We start from the raw sequence: 21,512 nt of genomic DNA on the forward strand, positions 1-21,512 counted from the left end.
TGTCTTTCTTACTCATACCAGGTTTATTTTTCTCTTCCCTGCATTTCTGATACAAGGGATGTAACCAAGGTCTCCACAGCAGCGAGTCGTCTATAGAAAAAAATAGTCATTAATCTCCCATGGCAAAACCATCCCTGGCCTACAAAGAACACCCGCGCAGAACACAGCAGGGCAGGCAGGGACTGATACACACTCGCAGCCTTCTGCTCAGGTAAAAATGTATTAAAGCCTCCCAGTCATACAGAAATCAGCTACTCAAGAGAAGTATTCTTGTTGCGCACACAGCCACCAGGGCGTTTACTATACAATCACGTTTTATACACTAGCTACAAAACTGGATGTAGTGTCTCGTAGTGCAATATTTCCAGGTTTGGAGGGACCTAGCTAAATCTGCATTAAGGTGTTTTCTAGAAATTGTACTCCTGAGGAATGAAGGAAAAAACGGGAGCAAAGATTTTATTTCACTGTGTTCAACAACTCACTTCATTGAACAATCATTGTGCTCTATTTAGACACTGCATTTCCCTAGAAGGAAAACAGAGATCTTGTGTGATATTTTAAACTATGATTCGTACAAGTCAGTGCCTAAACCTCGCAACTACACAGTCAACAACGTGTTAATGCTGAAATGCTCTATGTAAAAAAAAAATTTACTATCATCTTTAATTTCTCTGGACTCACTTAGTCTTCTATCTTGAATCCTCTGAATGCAGGCATTCCTGTCCTCACTAACACTTCCGATCACTCCTGTTTAATATTACTGAGTTGACATAGAAAAAGGATCCTGACGTTGCTTTCCAGATGCATTTCCAGGCATTGGTTCTAAAAAAAGGGTTACTTCTCTGAAAATCAGCTTAAGCAAGACAGAAGAGAAAGATGAAGCAAAGGCTGTCTCTACACTCTTGGTTGAATGGTGCCAAGTATTTTCTGGTCTGTTTGAAATGTGCAACATATCATGGTTAAAAGGGTCTTCCAAAGAGCCCAGGGAGCCTTCTCCGTGCAGAGAGCTGTGCTACGCTGAGCACGCCTGGGGATGCGAATCCCCGCGAGATGGACCAAGGCAAGCCAGAGGATGAGGTAGGGTACGGCAGCCTCGCACCAGAGCAGCTGCTGCGAGCTGACTCGTGCAGCAAAGCTCTGAGCCGATCTGCCCATACAGTGCAGAGGGCGAGGGTCGCCAGTGGCACAGGAAGGTAAGGAGGGGAAAGGAAGTCCAGGGGAGATACTAGCAGCCTCTGTGGGAGCTTGTTTTATTAGTGAGCAGCAACAGGGGAAGGGGAGAAGGTGACTCTTTTTTAACCCTGTCCCAAACAGGAGAACATACATGGCTTTTCTTTGTGCCAGAAACCCAGCAAGGACAGAGCAGCCCAGGAGACAGCAGTCTCTCCTCTCACCCGGCCTGGGCCGAGGCAAGACTTGCAGCAGCAAGGACCAAGGCTGGGAAGCTGCAGAGACACTTTACAAGTCAGGCTCTGGACTTCATTAGAAATGGCAGGAAGGGTCCACACCTTCCCAACACTCACACTTGCACACCCCCTCCTCACACCCTCCCTTTCAGAACAACCTGAAAAAGCTGCCTGCTACAGGCAAACATCAACTGTTAAAAATAAGGCCAGAAAGAGGCAAAGCGACCAAAATAAATAGTTTGGCAAAAAAGCAAACGTGGCTGTTACGCAGAGGCCAAGTCCTGGTTCGAAACAGCACATCTCCCCAACAAAAGAGCCTGCAAACAAAGGGAAACTTCTATCCAAGTAAGAGGAATTTTGCCAGTGGAGGTTTCCAGAGGACTCTCAGCAGCTCACCACATTCCCCTTCCAGAGAGCGCAGGGGGCACCTGCCCCACTTGAGCACTGTGCTGGGGAGCGAGGGCTGCCCGAGCTGTGTGCCAGCTCCTGTCCTCTGGAAACTAAATAAAATTAAACCTTTTCTGCTCCTGAGCAAATTCAGACAACCACCACTTTCGTCCAAAGCACAGGCTCTGGCAAGAGCTTGGCAGAGGCACAGCTGGCTCAGCACGCTGACCCCCACGCCTGCTGCTTGAGCTCTTAACCTACAGCACTCTGAAGCCTTCCTGAGAATGGCAGGGTCCATCTGCTTCCATTTAACCTGCTGCTTCTCGAGTCTGGGCCAGTGGTTCATTCTCCGAGACAAACGCAAGGGCCTTGCACAGAGCAAGGGCATCAGGAAGCCCCCACGCAGTACCTGTCCTGAGTAAATGGTGCCCATTTGTGGCACTTCCAATACTGCAGCCTCGTGCTCATCTCCTTGTGGGCTCTGTCATGTTTCTGCCTTTGTGCAGCTTCCCACAGACTGACTTCCACCCAGTAAGAAACTGGACCATCTCCTGGGAAAGGAAAAAGAAACACTCCCACAGCAGCAGCTGCCCAGACTGCACAGCCTGCTGGGGGGTATTACGGTCACTAATCTGACTGGCACTTTTAATGTTCCTTTTATGCTCCCCTGGGGTTTGCTTTTAAAGACGATTTACGTGGGTGTCAAGTGAAGTGTATTGGGTCAGGCCCATCACCTCCTTCATCCTGGAGAAGTGCCCAAGAAGAGCCAGCCCTGTCTAGCCCAGCAGCTCTTCCCTGTAAACCTCTATTACCAGCTGCATCTCTCCAGCCCTCGAGTGAGCAGTCAGCTCCCACGGAGCTGATCCACCCTCTGTGCATGAAGGCCTCCACCTCCAGCAGCAGTCAGCAGCTCTGAGAGCCCCCATTGCGGAGTCCAGGGCCATGGCAACTAGGACAGCTCGAAGCCAGTGTTCATGCTGATCGCGTAGCGCAGCTTCTCCCGCAGGATGCTCTTCTTGCTGTAGTTGGGAAGCTTGAGGAGGTTGAAACACGTAGAGGAGGTTGGGAGACGCCCACCTGGCTCTTTCTTGCGGATTGTGAAGAAGCCCCGTAGCACACTGCCCAGCGTGTCACCGGTGTCCTGGAACAGGGCAGAAATGCATCACCCTTGCACTTCTCTGCCGTGCTCCTTCCAAGCAGGGTGCCTATACACAGGGCAGAGGTGCTAACACAAAACCCGTCTGCTGGGAACAGAGAGAGTCAAACCTCAAAGCCCTGTCCCCCACAACAGCTAGAAAGGAGCTTCTCTTGTAACTGCAACTGCCGTTACACATGCAGGGTCCCTTCGCAGGGTGCACAGGGGAGCAGGATCACAGGCATGGGGCACAGGGGAGGAGAAAACACAACCCTGGAGACAGGCAAAAAGAGCCCAAGTGCTGCTGTGTGTGGGAGGAGGTAGGTGCAGCCATATGCATCCTATTAGTGTAAGGTTGTTTTCACCTTGCCCTGTAGAGCATATATTTTTATGCCTTACAGTTTCCTGGTCAGACAGAGATGAGGAAGCTGGGTAGGGAAGGAGGCTGCCAGAAGCTTGGCAGGGAATGCATGAGACACGAGCAAGCAGGGTGCCTACCTGATCATCAGAGACTTCCACGCAGCGGATGGAAAAAGGAGGCTTGAGGTAGGCAAAGCCCAAAAGTGGAGGCCTGGAGCAGCTGGTAACAAACTGAAAAAGTGACAGACAGTGAAAGACAGCAGCAGCGAGAGCAGCCTGGCTATAACAGACATGCAGCTAATGCAGTCACAGCAGACAGCTGCTTGGACTGGCATTTGAGCACCCCCCAGTACAACACTGCTGAGCTTTAGTGCACAGCTCTGCTAGCCTTTGAAAGCAGGACTATTCACGGTGACACAAGAGCATTTATAGGAACCCTGCTCCCACGGCTGCCCCTCTGCAGGGGAGCAGGATGTTGATTTTAAGGCGTCAAGCATTCTGACACTCCTTCTATTAGTGCAGAAAGCACGCAGCTAACAGGAGTAGAACAGCACTGGCCCAGTCACCCCAAATGGCAGGTTGGGCTGAAACGACTGCATTTACCTTCAGAAACATGGCTCTCTCCTCAGGGCTGAAGTCATTGGCGAGGATGTCCCACAGCCAGATAATGACCCGGTGGCTCCCATGGAAGCCCCCATAGTACACCGTGTGTTTTCTGCGGAGAGAAAGATTGCAATAGGCTTGTGTCCCACTGCAGGAGGGTCACAGCTGCCAGCTGACAAGCGCTGGAAGGATCAATACCTGCCACGAGTCAGGGTTCACTCTGCCAGTACTGAGCCCCCACCAATGCTTACTGGGCACTTGATCAGAGAAAAGGGAAGGGCAGAGAGAAATTCTGCTCAGGAGCCAGTGGAAGAAAGGATCCTTCCCGTTCATTAGTACTTTGTCCAAACTAGCTTTAAGGAACACGTTCTTCAGCTCCATTCATTTCTGTCTGCTCCTCAAATTTCAGTTTGGAGAAGCAGAAAGTTGTGAAAGAGTCAGTCCCCTGGAAACCTCCAAACAGCTATATAATGAGATGGCTTGGTTTGCTGAGTGAGAAGACCAGCAGACCAAGTTGCTCACTTACTTTAAGTCCTCGAGGTCAATCTCAGCATTGTCACCAGAGATCAGCCGCTGCAACTCTGGTGCAGAAAACATACGAATCCATTCAGGCTTAATGATCGACCTGAATCCACTGATGAGTGCTGCTGTCTGACTCTTGATTTGAGTGTGCATCCGGAAGTGAGCCATGAGATGGATGTAGCTGATCCTGTGTGTGACAGGGAAGGTGGCGGTGAGGGAGCGGGAGCAGCAAGGGACAACCACCTCGCCAGTGCAGGAACAAGGTTGCTGACCCGCCTCTCCAGCCCAAAAGGGACTAGCACTGCCTGGAGATGCATTATACTTTCCCCTCCAGGGCCCTGCTCTTCATTTAAGCAGAAAGAGCTGTTCTTCTGCCCAGACTTTGCCCCCCGCCTCTGGGACTGTCTGCTCATTTCTTAGAGCTTCTTCCCAACCCAAGGACTAGCTGGCTCTAATAATCACTTGATCAACCTTGGCCGGACAGCAGGTCCCAGAGGGGAGCATACAGTCAACTCCTTTTTAAAGTATCAGATCCCCAGTCACAAGCACTCCTCTAGGTTTGAAAAACAACTGTCTGGGCTCTGATACTGCCTGCACCGAAACCCATAGCTGGAGAATCAACACACCAAAAAACACTTAGGAGATTTCCACCTTCATCCCAGGAGTATGGAAGAGGTGCACTGTTTATTAGAGGGAGGCACCATCAGGCTTCCTCTTCTCACCAACAGTCAAAACAACCGAGCTTGCTGATTCTTCTTCATCAGCTCCTAGGCAGACACCACCACAATCACGTTGACTGGGTTTTCAGCTAGGTAAGCTCACTCCACTATTAACAGACAGCTTTTCTAGATTGCTTCCACTTATAACACTTCTCCTGCTCCCTCCCAACTACCAATTTGTGTGCACATCTGTATAAAAGCTTCAAAGTTTCTGCTGTAAGCAAGTAGAGTAACATACAGGACTTTCAACTTTCTCCCTGAGCTGACTTCTGGCAAGCCACAGAAAGATCCTTTCAAATGCAAACTCCCTGGTCAGAGCTCAAGAAGGGAAAAGACTGGGAACATCAGATTGCAAAGCACACTAACAAAGACAAATCCTCAGGTAGGATCCAGCTTTCACTTGCCATTAAAGAGAACAACCCCCAGATTACCAGTTCAAACACACGTCTGCTTAAGAGATATTTTATCCTGCTTTTATGATCACTGAAGGGTATAGAGAGGAAAAAAAAAAATGAAGGGAACAAAAAGGTGGGTTTGGTTTTCAGGCTGCAGAGTTGACATTTACGATAACTATCTAAAAGCCGGTTATCTGTGAAAATAGCTACAGGGCTTGGTGTCTCCTCTGATTTCCTGTGTCTAAAGTACGACTGTCGACTACATTTGAATTCACCACTGTCTCTTCTGAAGAACAGTGCTTTATACAACTGCCACATGTTATCATTCTGAGAAGATCTGTCTGCTCCAAGGTGTCTTTGAGCATCTGTGCCCTCTATGTTCACGACTGTGTGCCTGAATTGCTTTGAATCCATCTGTCTGTATCTATCACCATCATTAAATCCTGCAGAATCTCACAGACTGTGTGCCTTTGACCTCAGAAGCGCTGTTTCAAGAAGTAAATTGTCAATTTTTATTTTGCAAATCGAATATAATACAATTTCTGCCGATGAACTGTAACCAGTAAATTCTATTAAGATATTTATGTGCTCCTTCTACTCCAATCTATCTCAATTCATTCCAGATGCAAGCCCAAGGAACTAGAATAAAGTATTTTGCAGTGGTGACCTTAAAAATCTAATTGCTGTACTTACTTATTTTCATTGGTAACAGGAATGGTCTTTCCTCCAGGAACAAGTTCATGGCAAACAAGCTGAGGGAAGAAATGATTGTATTGCTAATTACTGCCTGGAACCACAATGGAAAGAAATGCCATGCTAAGCTGTTACCTCCCCATAAAACATTTATTTTTACAATAAAACAGTAGGATTTAAAATTTAAGTAATAATCCTGCTTCTGCCTTGAACCAGTTTCACTTAACTATTACCATAGTAATTGAACAGTAGGGAACTCCGACTCTCCCACCAGTGGAGCCAGCCCTTCTTTGAGGAAGCCTCCTCTCTAGTCTGATCCATCACTGCTGAACCGCACACAAATCAATTCAAAGAGCCCTGAGGGACTGTCACAATCCCAGAATCCAGAGGAAGAACAAGCTCAGAGCCTTCACATAGCTCAGTCTAACAGCACAATCCAGAACTGCCTGCTCCACAGGTCTCATCTGGGGCCACCTGAATGACAGAGCTCCCTGGAGTTCACTGTCCCTCAAGCTGGGCACTCAAGGGATGAAGTGGAGAGCACTCAGAAAGTGAGACAGATGGGAAGTACCTCCTCCCTGCCCTGCCAGGGCCTGCTGCTCAGCCGACAGCACTGCTCAGAGACAGCGGCAGGGACCCTCTGGGTGCTTGCTACAGCAACAGAGTCATGACTCATCTTTGCACCAACACTAAGAGGCAGAAAGTCATTATTCACATATTACAGTGGCCCTGTGCTTCAGTTCCAGGTGACTTCCAAGGTCAGAAGGGAGCCCAGCACAGGGAATGAGCTCAGCTCCCCCGTGCCCAACGCAGAGCCGTACCTAGCAGGGATGCACAAGTTCATTCAGGAACCGCATGGTTACCCCACCTGGCTGCTTCAGCATGGCCAAAGCACAAGGCAAACAGGAGTCTCCTGGTTTATTTTGAAGTTTTGAGTGCTGCAGTCTTTCATGTCTTACAGCTGGGCTCTCATATACTGTTTCCTACCTTAAAAATAAAGGTGGAAAAAACCTCAAAGCTGAAACCTCAGCAACCCCGAGGCAGCAGCAAGGTGTTCAGCCCACTGTGCAGTGGGCACAACCTCTCACCTGTGCGGAGCAGGGCTGTATCAGTACTTAGCCATCTTCCCATTCACCCTCACAGCTTTGCAGGTGCATTTACACTGCTATTACTGCTCTCAGATATATGCATGCTAGGTCCAAACCACCCAGCTTAGGAATAAAAAACTGCAGCACGCAAAGCTCTCAAGGACAAGCTGCCCCAGATAAACACTCCATGACTTAGTGGTCTCTGAGCTCTGTGCCACCAGATCTACGCTGCTAACAGTGCTCAGGCTTAGCGCTAGCTGGGGTCTCCCCACAGAATATGCGGCACCAACAGCACACACAGACAGCAAAGGCATTTTTATCTTATCTATCCGTATTTTCCAGCTATGCACACACAGCTTCACAGAACCCAAGGCACAAATGCAACCAAGAACAAATGCAATCCTTATGAAGTCCCTTCATAAGGGACTGACAAACAGCCTCTTCTTCTCAAGGCAAGAGACCCCCTGACACAATTCAATTTTCTCTGACAGAAACAGCTATGTTTAAAGAAAAGGAATTCCTCCCTACTCACACAGATTCTTCTTTTTAAAAGAGGGGAAAACCAGTTATGCAGGGAAAGCAAAAACCAATGTTTTTCAACTAGAAAAGAAAAAATCCTGGCGCTAGAAAAGCCAAGGGTCAGAAGGCAACCTTTTTGTGGAAAAAGCTGTTCTCTGCCCACACCTAAATATTGAACGAAGCCGCAGAATCCTATGGCTGAGTTCAGAGAACCTCTGAAGCTCAGCCAGCCCTTCAGCAGAGGCAATTTTTGTAAGAGGAGAGCAGAGCTAAGCCCTAACCACAATCAAACACAAGGTCATTTACTAGTCAGTCCCCTCAGGATTCTTGTTCAGATGGGCCACACAGAGCATCCACCGGACATATCCAGAAACATAAGTACCAAAGTAAAAAGCACTCTGTGTAGCATGAGCTTGGACAGACTGCCTGACTTTTAGATGCTCAAGACCAGCTCTCATAAAGCTCAGCAGAGAACAATAAATGCTTCTGCTGGCAAGTCAGAGCAGAGAAATATACCTGCAGTCTAAGGACACTAATAAAAGCTAGGACACCTCTGCTCAGGAGTCAAACCTAGTTGTGCTGCCAACTGTTTATATTCACAATCTGCCACTTCTGGCACCACAGGCTTTCCCACAGCGGTGGGCAACGATCCTCAGGATCCCTCTTAGTACTTCAAAGGCTCTTCCTGGTAGCATCAGCCAGACAAGAGAGGGAGACACTCCTGTGCGGAGCAGCTACAATCTAACCAGGAGAAACAGGGACTGCCTGAACCAGGGCTGTGGACTTGTGACTATCAGTGCCCAGAACTGTTCGTCACCACCTAGCATGAGGAGGATGTTTGGAACAAAGCAGAAATAAGGTCCAACACAGTCATTGAATAAAAGCCTACCTGACCCATCACATCTTCATCATAGGACAGCGTTAAGCCCAAGTCGCTGATATCACCATCATAACGCTAGAGGAAGAACAGAAAAAGGGAAAGAAGGTCAGTGTTTAGCAGCAGGAACAGCAGCTCTGCATTTTTGTATTACTCTTCCACTAAGTGATCCCCAGCAGGCACGAGGCACCAAAGCATAACAAATACATGAGTCGCTCTAGGCTATGGGGAGACTGCACAAGAGCTGAGGCTAAAACTTTGGATTTCCCGATTGCCAGTGCCAGGTTTAGACCTTCAGATTCCTTTCTCATCCCTACTTGCCCCAGTAAAAATGCAGGACAGCGACCTGCGTCAGAATCACCAATTACTTCCAGGGTGTTTTTAAAGATGATCAGTACCCCAAAGGCATTTGCAATTCTGGGATTTCTAGCAGCAGCCAGTGATAAGGGAGTTGAACAACAGGAAAAGTAATGCTCAAACCTTAATTGAAGTAAGATTTTTATAGAACTCAGAGTCCAAGGAGGGAAGTTCATCTACGGAGCTGTAGAAGACACTGTGGTGGTGCCCAAGTAGCTGGCTCAAAAAGAATGAAGCAAATGGTACATCCACAACTATTCCCTACAGACAACAAGAATGCATAGGTAAGGTCCCGCCGCATACCTGTTATGTGCAACATCTTTGGTTACCTATGAGGCCTGCAGGCAGATCATGTGTTGTGGAACAAGTGCAAAGATGCAAGACACTGAAATCAGCTAAGAAAACCAATCCTCTTAAAATCCATTAATTAATGGAGCAGGTACAAAAAGTCAACAGGGGAACTCCACGTTTCCTTTAAAAGACCTACCTTACATGGAGAGGGTAATTCTGTCATCCCATCCTCCTTGTAGCCACATGTCCCTTTAAGTAAGGTATCAACAAATGGATGCTTGTAAGGTGTAACACCAAAATAACAGACTATTCCAAGCCAGTGTCCCCAGCACCAAGAAGAATAATCAAGGTATGTCCTAGGTTTTACCTCCAAAATTATTTTTAATACATGCCTGAAGAAGTGCCAGAGTGCTCCACCATCAGTATCTTTATCCAAGTCATTTTTTCAAACTCACCTCTTCAGTAACACCTCCCCAAGCATGTGACAGATGCTCTCAAAGGCAAGGGGCACCATCACAGAACTGCTTCTGAACAGTGCTATACCAACAGTGACAATATCCTAATATATTACTTTTGGCTCACCTCATATACAGCCTTCCCAAGCATCTTCCCCACAAACTCAAAGAGCTGTAGGTAGTTCTCATGAATGTAGGATGTTGGGGATGGATACAGCCTCTCATCACCACTGGTTGTCTGCATACAGAGATAACAGTACAGTGAGCCAGTCTGTTTCTCCCTGCAATGGGTCATCACGGTCAGCATCTGCAGCCCTGCATCATACCTTGAACAAGTTCAGTGCGGGGTCAAACACCTTCTTTATTATCTCTTCCAGAAACTCTTTGAAGACACCATCTTGATCAATACCAGCCTCATCGACACCCAGATCATTCACAAACTTCACTCTGATCACTCCCTTCATGGCATTCTGGGAAAGCTGCCGTAGCTGTTCATATCCATCCTACACAGACCAGAAGAGCCAGAGGACAGTCATACAGGCAGACATGTGAAACACCCACACAGACATGCAGCAGAGACAGGAGACAGATACACCATAGAAACCCGCATTTGTCATTGAATTTTGTGTCCAAAAAGACTGGCATTTTTCCTGGTCAAAACTCCAGGTTTGTAGCAGTCTGAACTGAGCTAAGGTCCAGCATTTTCCTGTAACATCACTTCATAAAAAAAGCAGACAGAACTGGTACCGAGTCCCTCAGCATCCACAGAGAAGATAACATATTCACACCCCGTTCTTGTCGGGTCAAGTTACTGGCTTGTTGGTTGGCTTCTGCAAGCCAAGTCACTCACCTCCAGCATACGTGAGCGACGGATAGTGATGTGTGTGACATGAGGTGATGCAGAGCTGGTTTCAACCAGCCCAAGCTTCTCTTTCTCCTTTGTAACCATATTTCGGAAAAGCAGCACCCTCTTAAAAAGAAAACAAATGTAAGTCTTGATCCACAAGGATCCTTATCCTCCAGTACAGCAGGGCTTTCAGATGCTCCTGATGCCTGCCCAGAACTAGCTCTTGGTTGTCCTGTTCCCAGCTAGGCCCAATGATGCCACTGTCATCTCCTCACTAGAAATAGTGGGATCTGCCTCCTTGTTCCCCAGTGGGGCAGAGAAATCCTTGAAGCTCTGCTTTGGGAGGGACAGGGTACCGACAATACTGAAAACAAAAGCACCTTTCCTATCACCACAAAAAAATCTGTCATCTCTGCAGATTTGCTGCCTGTAAAAGGACACTCTGCTTTCTGCATAAAGACTTTATCCAAAGCCACATCATGCACTGCTGGATGACTCTATGCAGCTGCCCACACAAATAAGCTCTCCCTCAATAAGAAATCAAGACAGTTTAGAGGAAATATATTGGGGAGATTGGATGGGGAAGGAGAAGACTTTGTTTAACTGTCATTTCAATCACAAGCTCCATGTCAGAAAATGCTCACGACGCATGTCCCTTCCATCCCAGCCCACCTAAGTCACTGGCTTTTCAGCCTCCATCCTCTGCCCCGTCCCACTCACGTTCTTGTGGGGAATGACGTGCGGGATGTACTGCAGGAGCAGCTGGGCTCGTTTCTTGTCCTTGTCCAGCTCCTGGAAGAGCACGCTGGGTTTGAGGTCCCTTACAAAGAAAGGCACAGATTCAGAGATCCCTGAGAAATGCCCAGGTGTGGTAAATAGCTGGGGGTAGGAGAGAGAGGAAACCTGTAATGATTTCAAAGATGACTTAAGTGCTCAGGTGTACACATCTAAGAAGGCCAGAGACACTCAAGCTGTTAGGTGCTGAGTCAGTTTTCAAAGCATCACCCTCCATGAGCAGCAGCTAATCCTTATGCCACAGAAGAGAAGCACAATAAGAGGGGTGTCCTTAAATGCAAACATAGGGAGCAGTTCTGACCTTGATCTCACAGGTAGAATGAGAGGCACTCAAGTTAAAGTAAGGGATCCCAAACCAGCTGCCCACAGGGAAGCTGGTGCACTGGGACAAGCACACAGCTGCACACAATCCTTGCCTTGAGCTGAACACTCACTTGCGTAACCAGTGATCCTCAGGAGCAAAACGCCTGCGGCAGTCCCTTTCATACAAGACCATGAGCCAGCCATGGACAGAATGAAACAGCTCCAGGGTCTCCCCTCTGGCGTTCTCTGAACAAAAGGAACAAAGCAGCAATGTCCAGGCACCCTAGGTAACAGGAGTGTCCAAGAGCAACATGTTGATCATCTGCCCCACACTGATAGGACAGGCGTATTTCTCCTAACCTCCACTGTCTTTGGAGGGAAGGAGAGATTTTGTGCCTCCCAGAAGACAGACAGTCTTTTCTTTGGCCAAAGTGAAAAAAACTCTTAGCCACATCAAAGCCATCTCAGCCAGCTCTGACTGAGCCATCACAACAGAAATGGACTGTCTCATCTAATTGCCAGAATTGAGCTGTACCCAAATGATACCAGCATACAGATCAACACTAGATATCTACAGAGACCCTAACAAGCCTGCTCTGCTTTGTCAAAGCACTCTATTACATTCTTGTCCAATACATGGCCTAGTCATGCTAAACTCAGTCTCTGGCAAAAACCAACATGCCTGTCATGTTTGTTACACAAATTCTTATTGGAAATAGAAAAGTGCACTGTATTTGGTGCCAAGCACAATAGTGGCATCTGGACACCAAAAGACTGGGACATATTCTCATGCCACACAATGTAGTGTGGTTTTTTGTGCAAAGTAATGATTAGCAGAAGCTTCCAATTCCAAAATTAATGCCCTTTTGTTGTTCTAACAGTAACCTCAACTCAAGCTACTAAAAGCACTTACCTACAATTCCATCCCAGATCATCTTAAATACAAAGGAATTCAGAAAAGACGAGATGGTAACAAGCTCTTCCAGTTTGAATGAAATCTGCTCTTCATAGACTTCTATGTCATCAAGAATCCTATCAGAGAAAACAAATGCAAATGCACAAGTGTGAATTTAATTCCCTTTTGAAATTTTCATAAAGGCACATTATCCTTTAGCAGCAGCTCTTATTTCTATGACAACTGACACCCATGAGGATCTAAAGTCATAAACAACTAAACCTTTTTTATTGATCGATATCTGATCCTAACAGAAGACAGTATGAAAGGTCCAAGATACAAGCAGAGCCAGTATTTCATAGTTAAAAGGACCTATGCGCTCATCCCCAAGAAAACTTCTTCATCATTTAAGCTAAGAAAACTGTCTCTACTGACCAGCAAAGGCAATCTTCCACCCCCTCCCACCCTTTGTGTTGTGTAAGTCTATGAGCGAGATAGCAACGGAGTTGTAAACAGAAGCACATAAGCTGGGGAGCTTTCTTGCAGCAGTATTATAACATTGTTCTTCAAAGCTTATCTGGACTTATCGAAGTGTTTGCTTTGGACTGACACAATTGTTGCCCATAAGCAGCAGAAGAAATGTTTCTTCCCCCTCCCTAGCCAGTACTGTAGTATTTTGTTACCAGTTCAGCCAGCTGTACGTTCCTGAAGCAGCACATGGCTGAGGGGGAAGGTCCTTTTGAAGTCCTTTATTTCTCAGGACTCTACCTGAAAAGCTTGCTGCTTTACTCTGCCTAGTTATCCTTATGCAAAGGCAGCAATACCTTAACTATTCCTCTTGAAACTTAAGGAACACAACAGCTTCACATTACAAATCTAGAGAGCAACCTCTGCTTGCTACCTACGTGATAAGGTGGCGGGAGCAGTCACAGAAGAGCATCAACATGGCGAGCAGCCTCTTGGATTCCTCCGTATCATTATTCAAGCACTCCAAGAAAAGTTTTAACCCGCCTTGTGGTCCCAGCTCACAGATAAAAGCCCATAATTTGGGCAACAGATCATCCAGGTAAGTGAGGCCTAGCAATGGAAAAATATAAAGCACACTCAGTAAAGCTTGTTCTGCCTGCATGTTCATGCAGGCTCAAAGAGACGAACATGACTTGGAGCTGAAAGATCCTTCTGCAAAGCAACACTTACTTGAAGGGAACATAAGCATCACATTTGGCTCCCAAGCCCGTCTGCATTAACAGGAGATGTACAATCACCAGGAAAGCAGAAAAAAAACCTTTAACAAGGCATTAATCGTTTGCACATCTGAAGCCATTTCCTACTAATTATTTTGCAACTTTGAAAAGAATTAATTCCTGTGATCCAATCACCCCTACAGCCATCTTAGAGATGAGAACACAAAGAACGGGGTTGTGCCTGTGGTCACCACTATAGCCACAAACAACGCATCCAACGCTCTGCACTCATTCCTCTGCTCTAGCCGCTAAACCAAAACAGTGCTTATCTCCTCCTCCATCCATTCCCAAGACAGGTAATTTGTTCTTAAGATGTATGAAAGCATTCGGTGTTCGCACCACATAGAGATTAATATTGCTAGGCTTCTCAAAAACACTGACTCAGTCTTAAGCTTGATACAGAGTAAGCAAGGTTTCATTATAGGAAAGCTTGCTTCAATTTGTATTCTGGAGAGTTAATGCTTGATAAAGAAGTGATGAATGTTATTGATCAGATGTATGATTCAGGATGGAACAAGCCTTCCACCCAGCCAGTCAATAAACTGTTGTCAGTAATAAAACTACCAACAAATCAACAGAATTTAATAAGAAAAATCTATTATTTCTCCACATTTTAAATGATTTAAAAAACACAGATGCGCCCTGACCTGTGAGTATCTGCAGACGGATCTGCGTTAGTGTTGTGAGAGTGGTTTGGTACAGGACACAGATACTGCACACCTTCTGCACTTCTGCTGAGTCCACTCGCTTGCCCCCAACAGGCTTGAGAATGTTGCGGACAGATGCAGACTTCTGGAAAGCTCTCTTGAAAAGATCTGGTGACAGAGAAGCACATGAGACGTTGGCTCAGGAGACAGAAGTGCTATTCCAAACCATTTCTTATTCTCAGCCACTTGGCAGCCATGCGATAAAGAGGATTTTAAGCAGGCTAAGTCACTCCACAGACAGTAGGTTTTGGTGGACTTTTCTGGCAGAACACTGGACAGCTGCTAGCAATGCAGAAGAGTATTCCAGTGGGGACATTACTCTAGAGCTTAAAACCTTACCAGAACTGCAGTAACGAATGACCACAGGATCTAGTGCTATGGGCAGCAGCGAGAAAATAGCTAGATTACAGCTGCCTGATTCCAAATACTCTCCTCCAGAATCACCATGCATCACAGGTCCATGAGCCAGCTTCACCTTGCTTTTCACCTGGGAAGCTGGCCTTCCATCTTGCCTTGGGAAGTACTAAGTTATGCAGTAAGCACTTCAGCTACTTGAGAAACAATGAAAAAAACTGCTAAAATAAGCAAATATTTTCACAGCACCAAAGTAAGAGACTTGCCCCAGGTCACAGCGGCATTCTGAGCAGGAATTACAAATAGGAGAGACCATATCCCCACCTAAGCAGCAGCAGCTGCTGCAAGTAATTACTCAAAGCTTTTAGCATAAGTGGAAAAGTCAAAGCCCTGTGAGTCTGTGAGAGAGAAAGACGCATGTACACACACACACACACAAAAAAAAGCAACCCTCCAGAACTGACTCTTCATAGGAAGGCTGTTCTGAGGGGAAACTGGCTGTGTTGGCAGCTGAGCTATTTCCTGATTCTCCAACAATTTCTTGCTGAGCACATCACTGAAGAGGATACGGATCATGTGGACTCCCCAGAGATGCTGCAGTTGCTTTGTCAGCAGAGGCATGGACTCATTCAATCTGAAAGACAAGTCAGAGAGACATGTTAGAAGGCAAACTGGAATAAAACACCAGACAGTGATACTTTGATACATTTAGCTCAGTCAAAATGGAGTATGCACCCACCCTACAGATGGTCCTCACAGGAAGAGCTGATGTACAGGTCCTGTATCGAGTGTACCAGTATGGCCACTGTTTATCAGTCTAACTATACTAAATTAATTTCCTCATGTAATAGTCTGTGTGCGAATGCAGCAGTTTATATTGTGCAGATATAACCTGAAATATCTGAGAAGTTATTCTGAATAGGGTCATACTGTTCATCTCAAAACATAAAACACATTGCAGCATTAAAAAAAAAATAAATAAAAAAAAAAATAGAAAGAGAGGCTTAATCACCTATCACCATAAGGTTCTCCTCACTTACCCATAATCCACAGTCTGTGAAAACCAGCCCAGAACAGGATGCCAGTGAGTGAGGTTGGATTTCTTTTGTGAAACGTACTTCTGGCAGTAGGAGAGCATGTGAATGAGCACACCCACAAAATGAGCTGTCTCCTCCTCAAGAACCTTATCATTCAAGGAGCCCAAGTACACAAGATTACCTGGTGGAATGACCAGCACAGCAAGACTTAAAAGAGGAACAGATGCTGTGGGACAGTGGTTAACAGACATAACAGACAAAATGAATTTACACCCCTTTTCAAGTCCAGGAGAGGATTTCTGTGAATAATGACTATTAGAGGCTACCCTGCAGCAAGCCATTTCCAGCACACATCAACCACTAAGGTGGCATGTCACTTTGGCCGCCTTCTCATCTGTATCCCACCAACACCTTCTACAAAGTACTATAAGCTACAGACAATCCATGGTTATTCCTGAGTTCCAACTGTTCCTCTTATTACTTTTACAGAAATGTGAACTTAAATATTTCGGTAGCACATCCATTTAGGGAAGTTAGATTCAAGTCTGGTTCACTGCAAGACTTTCTCAGAGTCCAAGTGAAAAGCTAGTGGAGATAATACTTCACAGTTTAGGTATGATGACATGTATACAAGAAGTCTCTGACTCTTCCTCCATTTGCAAGGGCCTTAAACCATGTTTGCAATATCCCCAAATAAATCTCAATTATTATTTAAAAATCATCTAAATAAGGATAAAAAACAATGAGTTGGACACAGCTCTGACCAATGGAGAATGAAGATTTGACTCAAGACTCTCTTCCAAGCACAGTAAAAAAAAAAGTGTTACAGGTGCTTACCCAACAAACAGAGAGTGTGACTTCCTTCCAGGCACACGCAGACATCTCGGCATTGTGCTTCACGACTTAAAAACAGGACGAACTTGCGGAAAAGATCATGAGATTCTATCACTGCCAGACGCTGAAAGACAGAATTTAACTGCCAGTGAGGCTGAGAAGTGCCACACAGAACAACCACCCCTGATCTGCCATCAGCAATTCGGATCGTCTTTTCTTTCCAAATAAAGCAGCAAGTTGAGACTGATGCACTGAAAACAGCAAGTGTTTGACATGAAGCTGGTCTAGGCAATAAAACCTTGCAGGTAAATAGGCCATGTTCTAGTTGTAGAGAGACCCTCACAACTGTCTGTCTGCAAGAACACAGAATGCCCATTTGGCACAAAACTTGCCTGTCTGCACCGAGCTACACAGAGGAGCAGTCAAATTAAATTAGATCAGTGGACAGCATACTAGTTACCATCACAGATCCTTTGCCATGCAACAGACTGATTTTTGCTATGGCTCTGTCTACGGTTACAGAAATGGAAGAATAAGGACATGCAAAAATTCAAGCCGTGTGTCACATACGCCTTTATTTTATTTATTTATTTATTTTAGGGCAGTTCAGCCCATCATCCCACTGGTGTTAGTAACTTCTGTGGTATTAGAAACCCAGAGTATCTGGAGGGTGTAAGGATCAAGCGCTTCCACAACAGAGAGTTGAAACTGGCGAAGAAAGAAATGCCAATGCTCTGTTTCAAGAGCTGATAAAATGGAATAACAAGTGGCCTTATGTGATATTCAGTGGATTTTTGATACTATTACATCACCCACTTACCTCAGGTGTTAGAGTAGCAAGATGAGTCATTATAGCAGGCACAGACATGATATGGATCAGAAACGACCTCAACAGATTGTCTGAAAACTGCGCAGCAACCACAGGGCTACAGAGAGAAAAATACTTCAGTGCAAGTAACCTGACCTAGCAAAGTAAGACGCAGCCTTTAACCAAGCCATTCAGAACTGGTTGCTGACCCTACCCTCATCAAGAAGCATCACTGGAAAAAGAACATTCACCTACACTTTTGTTATCATAGCAAGTTCACAAAGTGGCTCATGACTCAACGGAATATAAGCCAAACAGTTCATAGCATCATGTATTTTTACACAGCACATCCATACCACCCAGAGCGAGCGCTAGAAGTGTTACGTGGTTCATCTCCTAAGTTCCCCTTCTCTCCTCACTACCATGAAGTCAGTAATTAAACAGTTGTTTTCCTTAGGAAGAAGTTAAATGACATATTCAAGGACATCCACTGCTACTCTACGGAACACCACAACCTCATCATCCCAGCAGCGACAGCTATAGAAGGGAAGTGGCACACAATTAACCACTGAAGTCTTAGAAAAATGCTTGTTACTGGCTGCAGATTTCCAAAGTGAAGAGACATGAGGTCAGGGTAACAGCATACTTTTCTTTTTTTAAAGAAAACAGACTGAATCATTAGAAAGACCTGCAACCAGCTCTTGTTTCAGGGACAAACTTTGCCCCTGCAAATTGAGTAACAGGTACATCTGCATCAGCAGTTCATCATGAAGAGGCACAACCATATTTATCTAGAGAACTCCAACCCCTTCTGATGGTTTAACAGAAAGACACACAGAGCCTGTACTCTGAACTGGAATTGCACTCCAAAGTCTAGGCTCATACTAACACTAATTACTGACTTAAGAGCATTCTGATTTGAAAAAGGATGACAGGAAAGTGAGCTATTTGCCTAAAGCAGCTTCTTTCATCAGGGAGATACTCTCAACAGCACAAAGAGACTGGCAGAATGACAAGTCTTCAAAAAACACAATAAAGACAACTTTGGCTGCATATCATCCCAAGCAGCTCTGGCTGCCTTACCGCAATGCAAGAGAGAAGATGGCAGTTAAAGAGCCTTTGGACAAGGAAGGTCTGGATCTTGCCAAGCCATTAGTTAGCAAAATCTGGAATAAAAAAAAAAAAAACCAACAACAACCAAAAAACAAAAAAAACCCCTGCAGTACTCAGAAAAAGATTACAATTAATCCTGAAAGACATTATGTTTGTTTTCAGAGCAGAGAAAAAGAACACCACCAAAGCAACCTAAAACCCAGTTACTACAAGTCATTTGGCAGAACTAGTAATGGCATAACAGAGAAACTGCGATCAAATCAGACATGCTACAGTACTTATTTCTCTAGGACCTGTACTCAGGATTCCCAGGTCTTTTACAATTAACAGGCAAGGCTCATAGCTGCCTGGTAATATCATTCTCATTTAAAAGATTAAGAAAAATTACATCAGTTCCTTTCCCGTACAGAACAGTAAACAAATCAAATACATACAAAATGGCAGCAGCAGTTTGAAAAAATATTCAAGAATCCTTTCTGTCCATCTCATTAGGAGATGATTAAGCAACAGTGACAAAAAGGAGACAGTGTATTTGGTCTCAAGTGCTCTGAAGAAAAATATGACCACACACAAATCACCAGTGCTCCACAACCAGCTTCTCCTGACACACCACCAGAGAGATCGTAAAAGCTTCCTCAGAACAAGGACCATAGCACAGGACTGGGGCTTGTTTTGAATAAAGAGAAGACATAACTGTACGAGCCCGAGACTGACCTGCAGCACAGAATAAAATCCCTTCTGATTTAGATGTCCCATGATGTTTGCACAGATGTGGTTCATGGCAGGCCTCAGGGTTTCACCTTCCGGGTGAAAATACTGATGTTACTAAATCAGCATCACAGCTCCACTCTTTACTTCCTTACAAACTATAAAACAGTTTGTCAATTCATAAGCCCTTCTTGCACAAAGTCCTTGCCCTTATATGCAAAACCACCATTTTAGCAGCATTTCACATCAAGTCTTCTTTAAGGTATGAGTTGTATTTCCTTACGATACTTGTCTACCTTTTCTATGTGTATTTACTACAAAAACCCAGAGCTAAAACCACATTCTATTATCCTCTGAACACTCCTTCTGTGTGAGATTTTGGAGCACTATAAAAACATTGTAACTGTGGCTGTTCTAAGGGAAATAGCCTATCTAATCTCAAGGGAATCCTTGCTGCTCATTCTATGCTTTGTACAAGCACAGAAGCATAATGAATCTTTGTGATAAGCATGGGGAGAAGACAAGGTGCAGAAACAGCATTCAGTAGATTTTAATAGCAGATCCCAGATTAAAGTATTGAATTGGATGCACCAACCTTTTCCCCGAAGGATTTTCCACGTAGAAGTGTCTGTGAAGGTGACAAGCATTGTGAGGTGCAAATTGACCAGTCTGGAGTCTTGTAAGATGTCAGGCTACAATAAAAACCACCAATGTTAATAGATCAAATTAGCTTTGTGCCAAACTACAGAACTGTTAAATGCAGGGAGACAAAACACTAAGAGAATGTTTCTTACCTTAAGCTGCTTGAGAAATTCACAGCAAAACCACAAAATGTCTTTGATCTGTTTGATCCATAAGAGTGTAAGATCCTTGGAGAGTGCCAGTGACACATACCACACCTGAGAAAGGCAGGATACCAATGGGAGCAGTGATTAGCGTTTGTGCTACAGATTGGAAGAACACATTACCAGGAAGCTTTGTAACAAAATGACCTCCTCAGTGCCCTACTGAACCCAGCAGCGGAACCACGTTATTTCTCTCCCCAGAATTCACTGGTCAAAGCATACCACCCACCACAGAAAGAAATTGCCCCTTAACTCCTGTAGCTATATACAGAGTAAAAATACCAGAGGAATACTGCAGAACTTGTCCAAACTTTCACCATGGAATCTCAACAGTGTTCAAGGGGCTTTTGAAAGCTAAAAATTCAAATGTCACCAACCTAAATCCCCACACATAGAATTAAAAAAACCAAACAACCCTCCCACCCCAAACTGAAAAAACATTCTGCTGACCTTAGGCTCATTCTCAACATCCATACTATTAAGAATACACCGGCACAGCTTTTCAAATCTCTGGGGGTGGAAAAAAAAGAAAAGGTGGCATTAGTTCTAACTACAGGAAGGGCTATTCTGGAAAAGCAGTAGGAACAGCTCAGCAGAGGGAGCAAGATACCTCCGTAAAAAAACAACAAGTGTTCCAAACATATTCCCTACAGACAGTGCTGATAGCTCCTTCCCCGAGAGCACATCTATACATCATGCTACAGCTATGCAGAAGAGTTTCCTCCTTGAACACAGTGCTCATCAACAGGAGGAATTTCTCAGCCTTCCCTGCTAAATTGCCTCCCTCAACAGCACAGGCTGAAGCCAGGAAAAGCATCTTCTTGTTGGGGTTCAGCTAGAAGAGCTTAACGCTAACAAGTGCGGCAGTGTGTTCCAAACTCCCAACCACCACGGCTCTCAGCAGAACCTGGTGATCACATCCAGAACTGCTTAATTATTATTTCAGTCCAGCTGTATTTGTCACATGCTTGCAAGTTATAAAGCCATTCTAAGCTACAGAATTGGCTGCTGTGGTTATCCTAACTGAGAGTGATGTCCAGAAATAGAGTGGAAACGAGCACAGCCTAGTCCTCGGCCCAGCAAGGGACTGACTTGCTGCTGGAAGGGGAAGAAGAGGAAGTAGAACAGACATATTTCAGCAATACACTCAATTACCATAATGCAGAACTTCAAACGGATGCCAAGCACTTAAAAAATTTGTATGAAATATTCACG

At 45.2% G+C, this 21,512-nt stretch overlaps 2 protein-coding genes across 4 annotated transcripts in view; one reads left to right on the forward strand and one right to left on the reverse strand.

Annotated features, from left to right (window-relative positions):
* Positions 1 to 21,512, forward strand: part of SVOP (SV2 related protein) — a 243,850-nt gene that overhangs the window by 44,117 nt on the left and 178,221 nt on the right. The window lies entirely within an intron of this gene.
* The window catches only part of UBE3B (ubiquitin protein ligase E3B), a 24,046-nt gene continuing 2,534 nt past the window's right edge, over positions 1 to 21,512 (reverse strand). For all 3 annotated transcript variants that reach the window (XM_075516359.1, XM_075516358.1, XM_075516360.1), the window contains exons 5-28: positions 20,748 to 20,807; positions 20,247 to 20,351; positions 20,048 to 20,144; positions 19,459 to 19,544; positions 18,715 to 18,797; positions 17,644 to 17,749; positions 16,827 to 16,947; positions 15,993 to 16,170; positions 15,417 to 15,586; positions 14,539 to 14,706; positions 13,553 to 13,724; positions 12,666 to 12,784; positions 11,884 to 11,998; positions 11,375 to 11,474; positions 10,658 to 10,777; positions 10,134 to 10,310; positions 9,935 to 10,045; positions 9,185 to 9,322; positions 8,717 to 8,782; positions 6,221 to 6,279; positions 4,418 to 4,600; positions 3,892 to 4,003; positions 3,427 to 3,519; positions 1 to 2,934 (exon numbers count right to left, since the gene is read on the reverse strand). In XM_075516359.1, the coding sequence (XP_075372474.1) occupies positions 2,743 to 2,934; positions 3,427 to 3,519; positions 3,892 to 4,003; positions 4,418 to 4,600; positions 6,221 to 6,279; positions 8,717 to 8,782; positions 9,185 to 9,322; positions 9,935 to 10,045; positions 10,134 to 10,310; positions 10,658 to 10,777; positions 11,375 to 11,474; positions 11,884 to 11,998; positions 12,666 to 12,784; positions 13,553 to 13,724; positions 14,539 to 14,706; positions 15,417 to 15,586; positions 15,993 to 16,170; positions 16,827 to 16,947; positions 17,644 to 17,749; positions 18,715 to 18,797; positions 19,459 to 19,544; positions 20,048 to 20,144; positions 20,247 to 20,351; positions 20,748 to 20,807 (2,931 nt within the window). In that variant the 3' untranslated portion in view covers positions 1 to 2,742. The remainder of the gene's footprint in view (positions 2,935 to 3,426; positions 3,520 to 3,891; positions 4,004 to 4,417; positions 4,601 to 6,220; positions 6,280 to 8,716; positions 8,783 to 9,184; positions 9,323 to 9,934; positions 10,046 to 10,133; positions 10,311 to 10,657; positions 10,778 to 11,374; positions 11,475 to 11,883; positions 11,999 to 12,665; positions 12,785 to 13,552; positions 13,725 to 14,538; positions 14,707 to 15,416; positions 15,587 to 15,992; positions 16,171 to 16,826; positions 16,948 to 17,643; positions 17,750 to 18,714; positions 18,798 to 19,458; positions 19,545 to 20,047; positions 20,145 to 20,246; positions 20,352 to 20,747; positions 20,808 to 21,512) is intronic.

The sequence above is a fragment of the Mycteria americana genome, chromosome 13, assembly GCF_035582795.1.
Source record: "Mycteria americana isolate JAX WOST 10 ecotype Jacksonville Zoo and Gardens chromosome 13, USCA_MyAme_1.0, whole genome shotgun sequence".
Lineage (NCBI taxonomy): Eukaryota > Metazoa > Chordata > Aves > Ciconiiformes > Ciconiidae > Mycteria > Mycteria americana.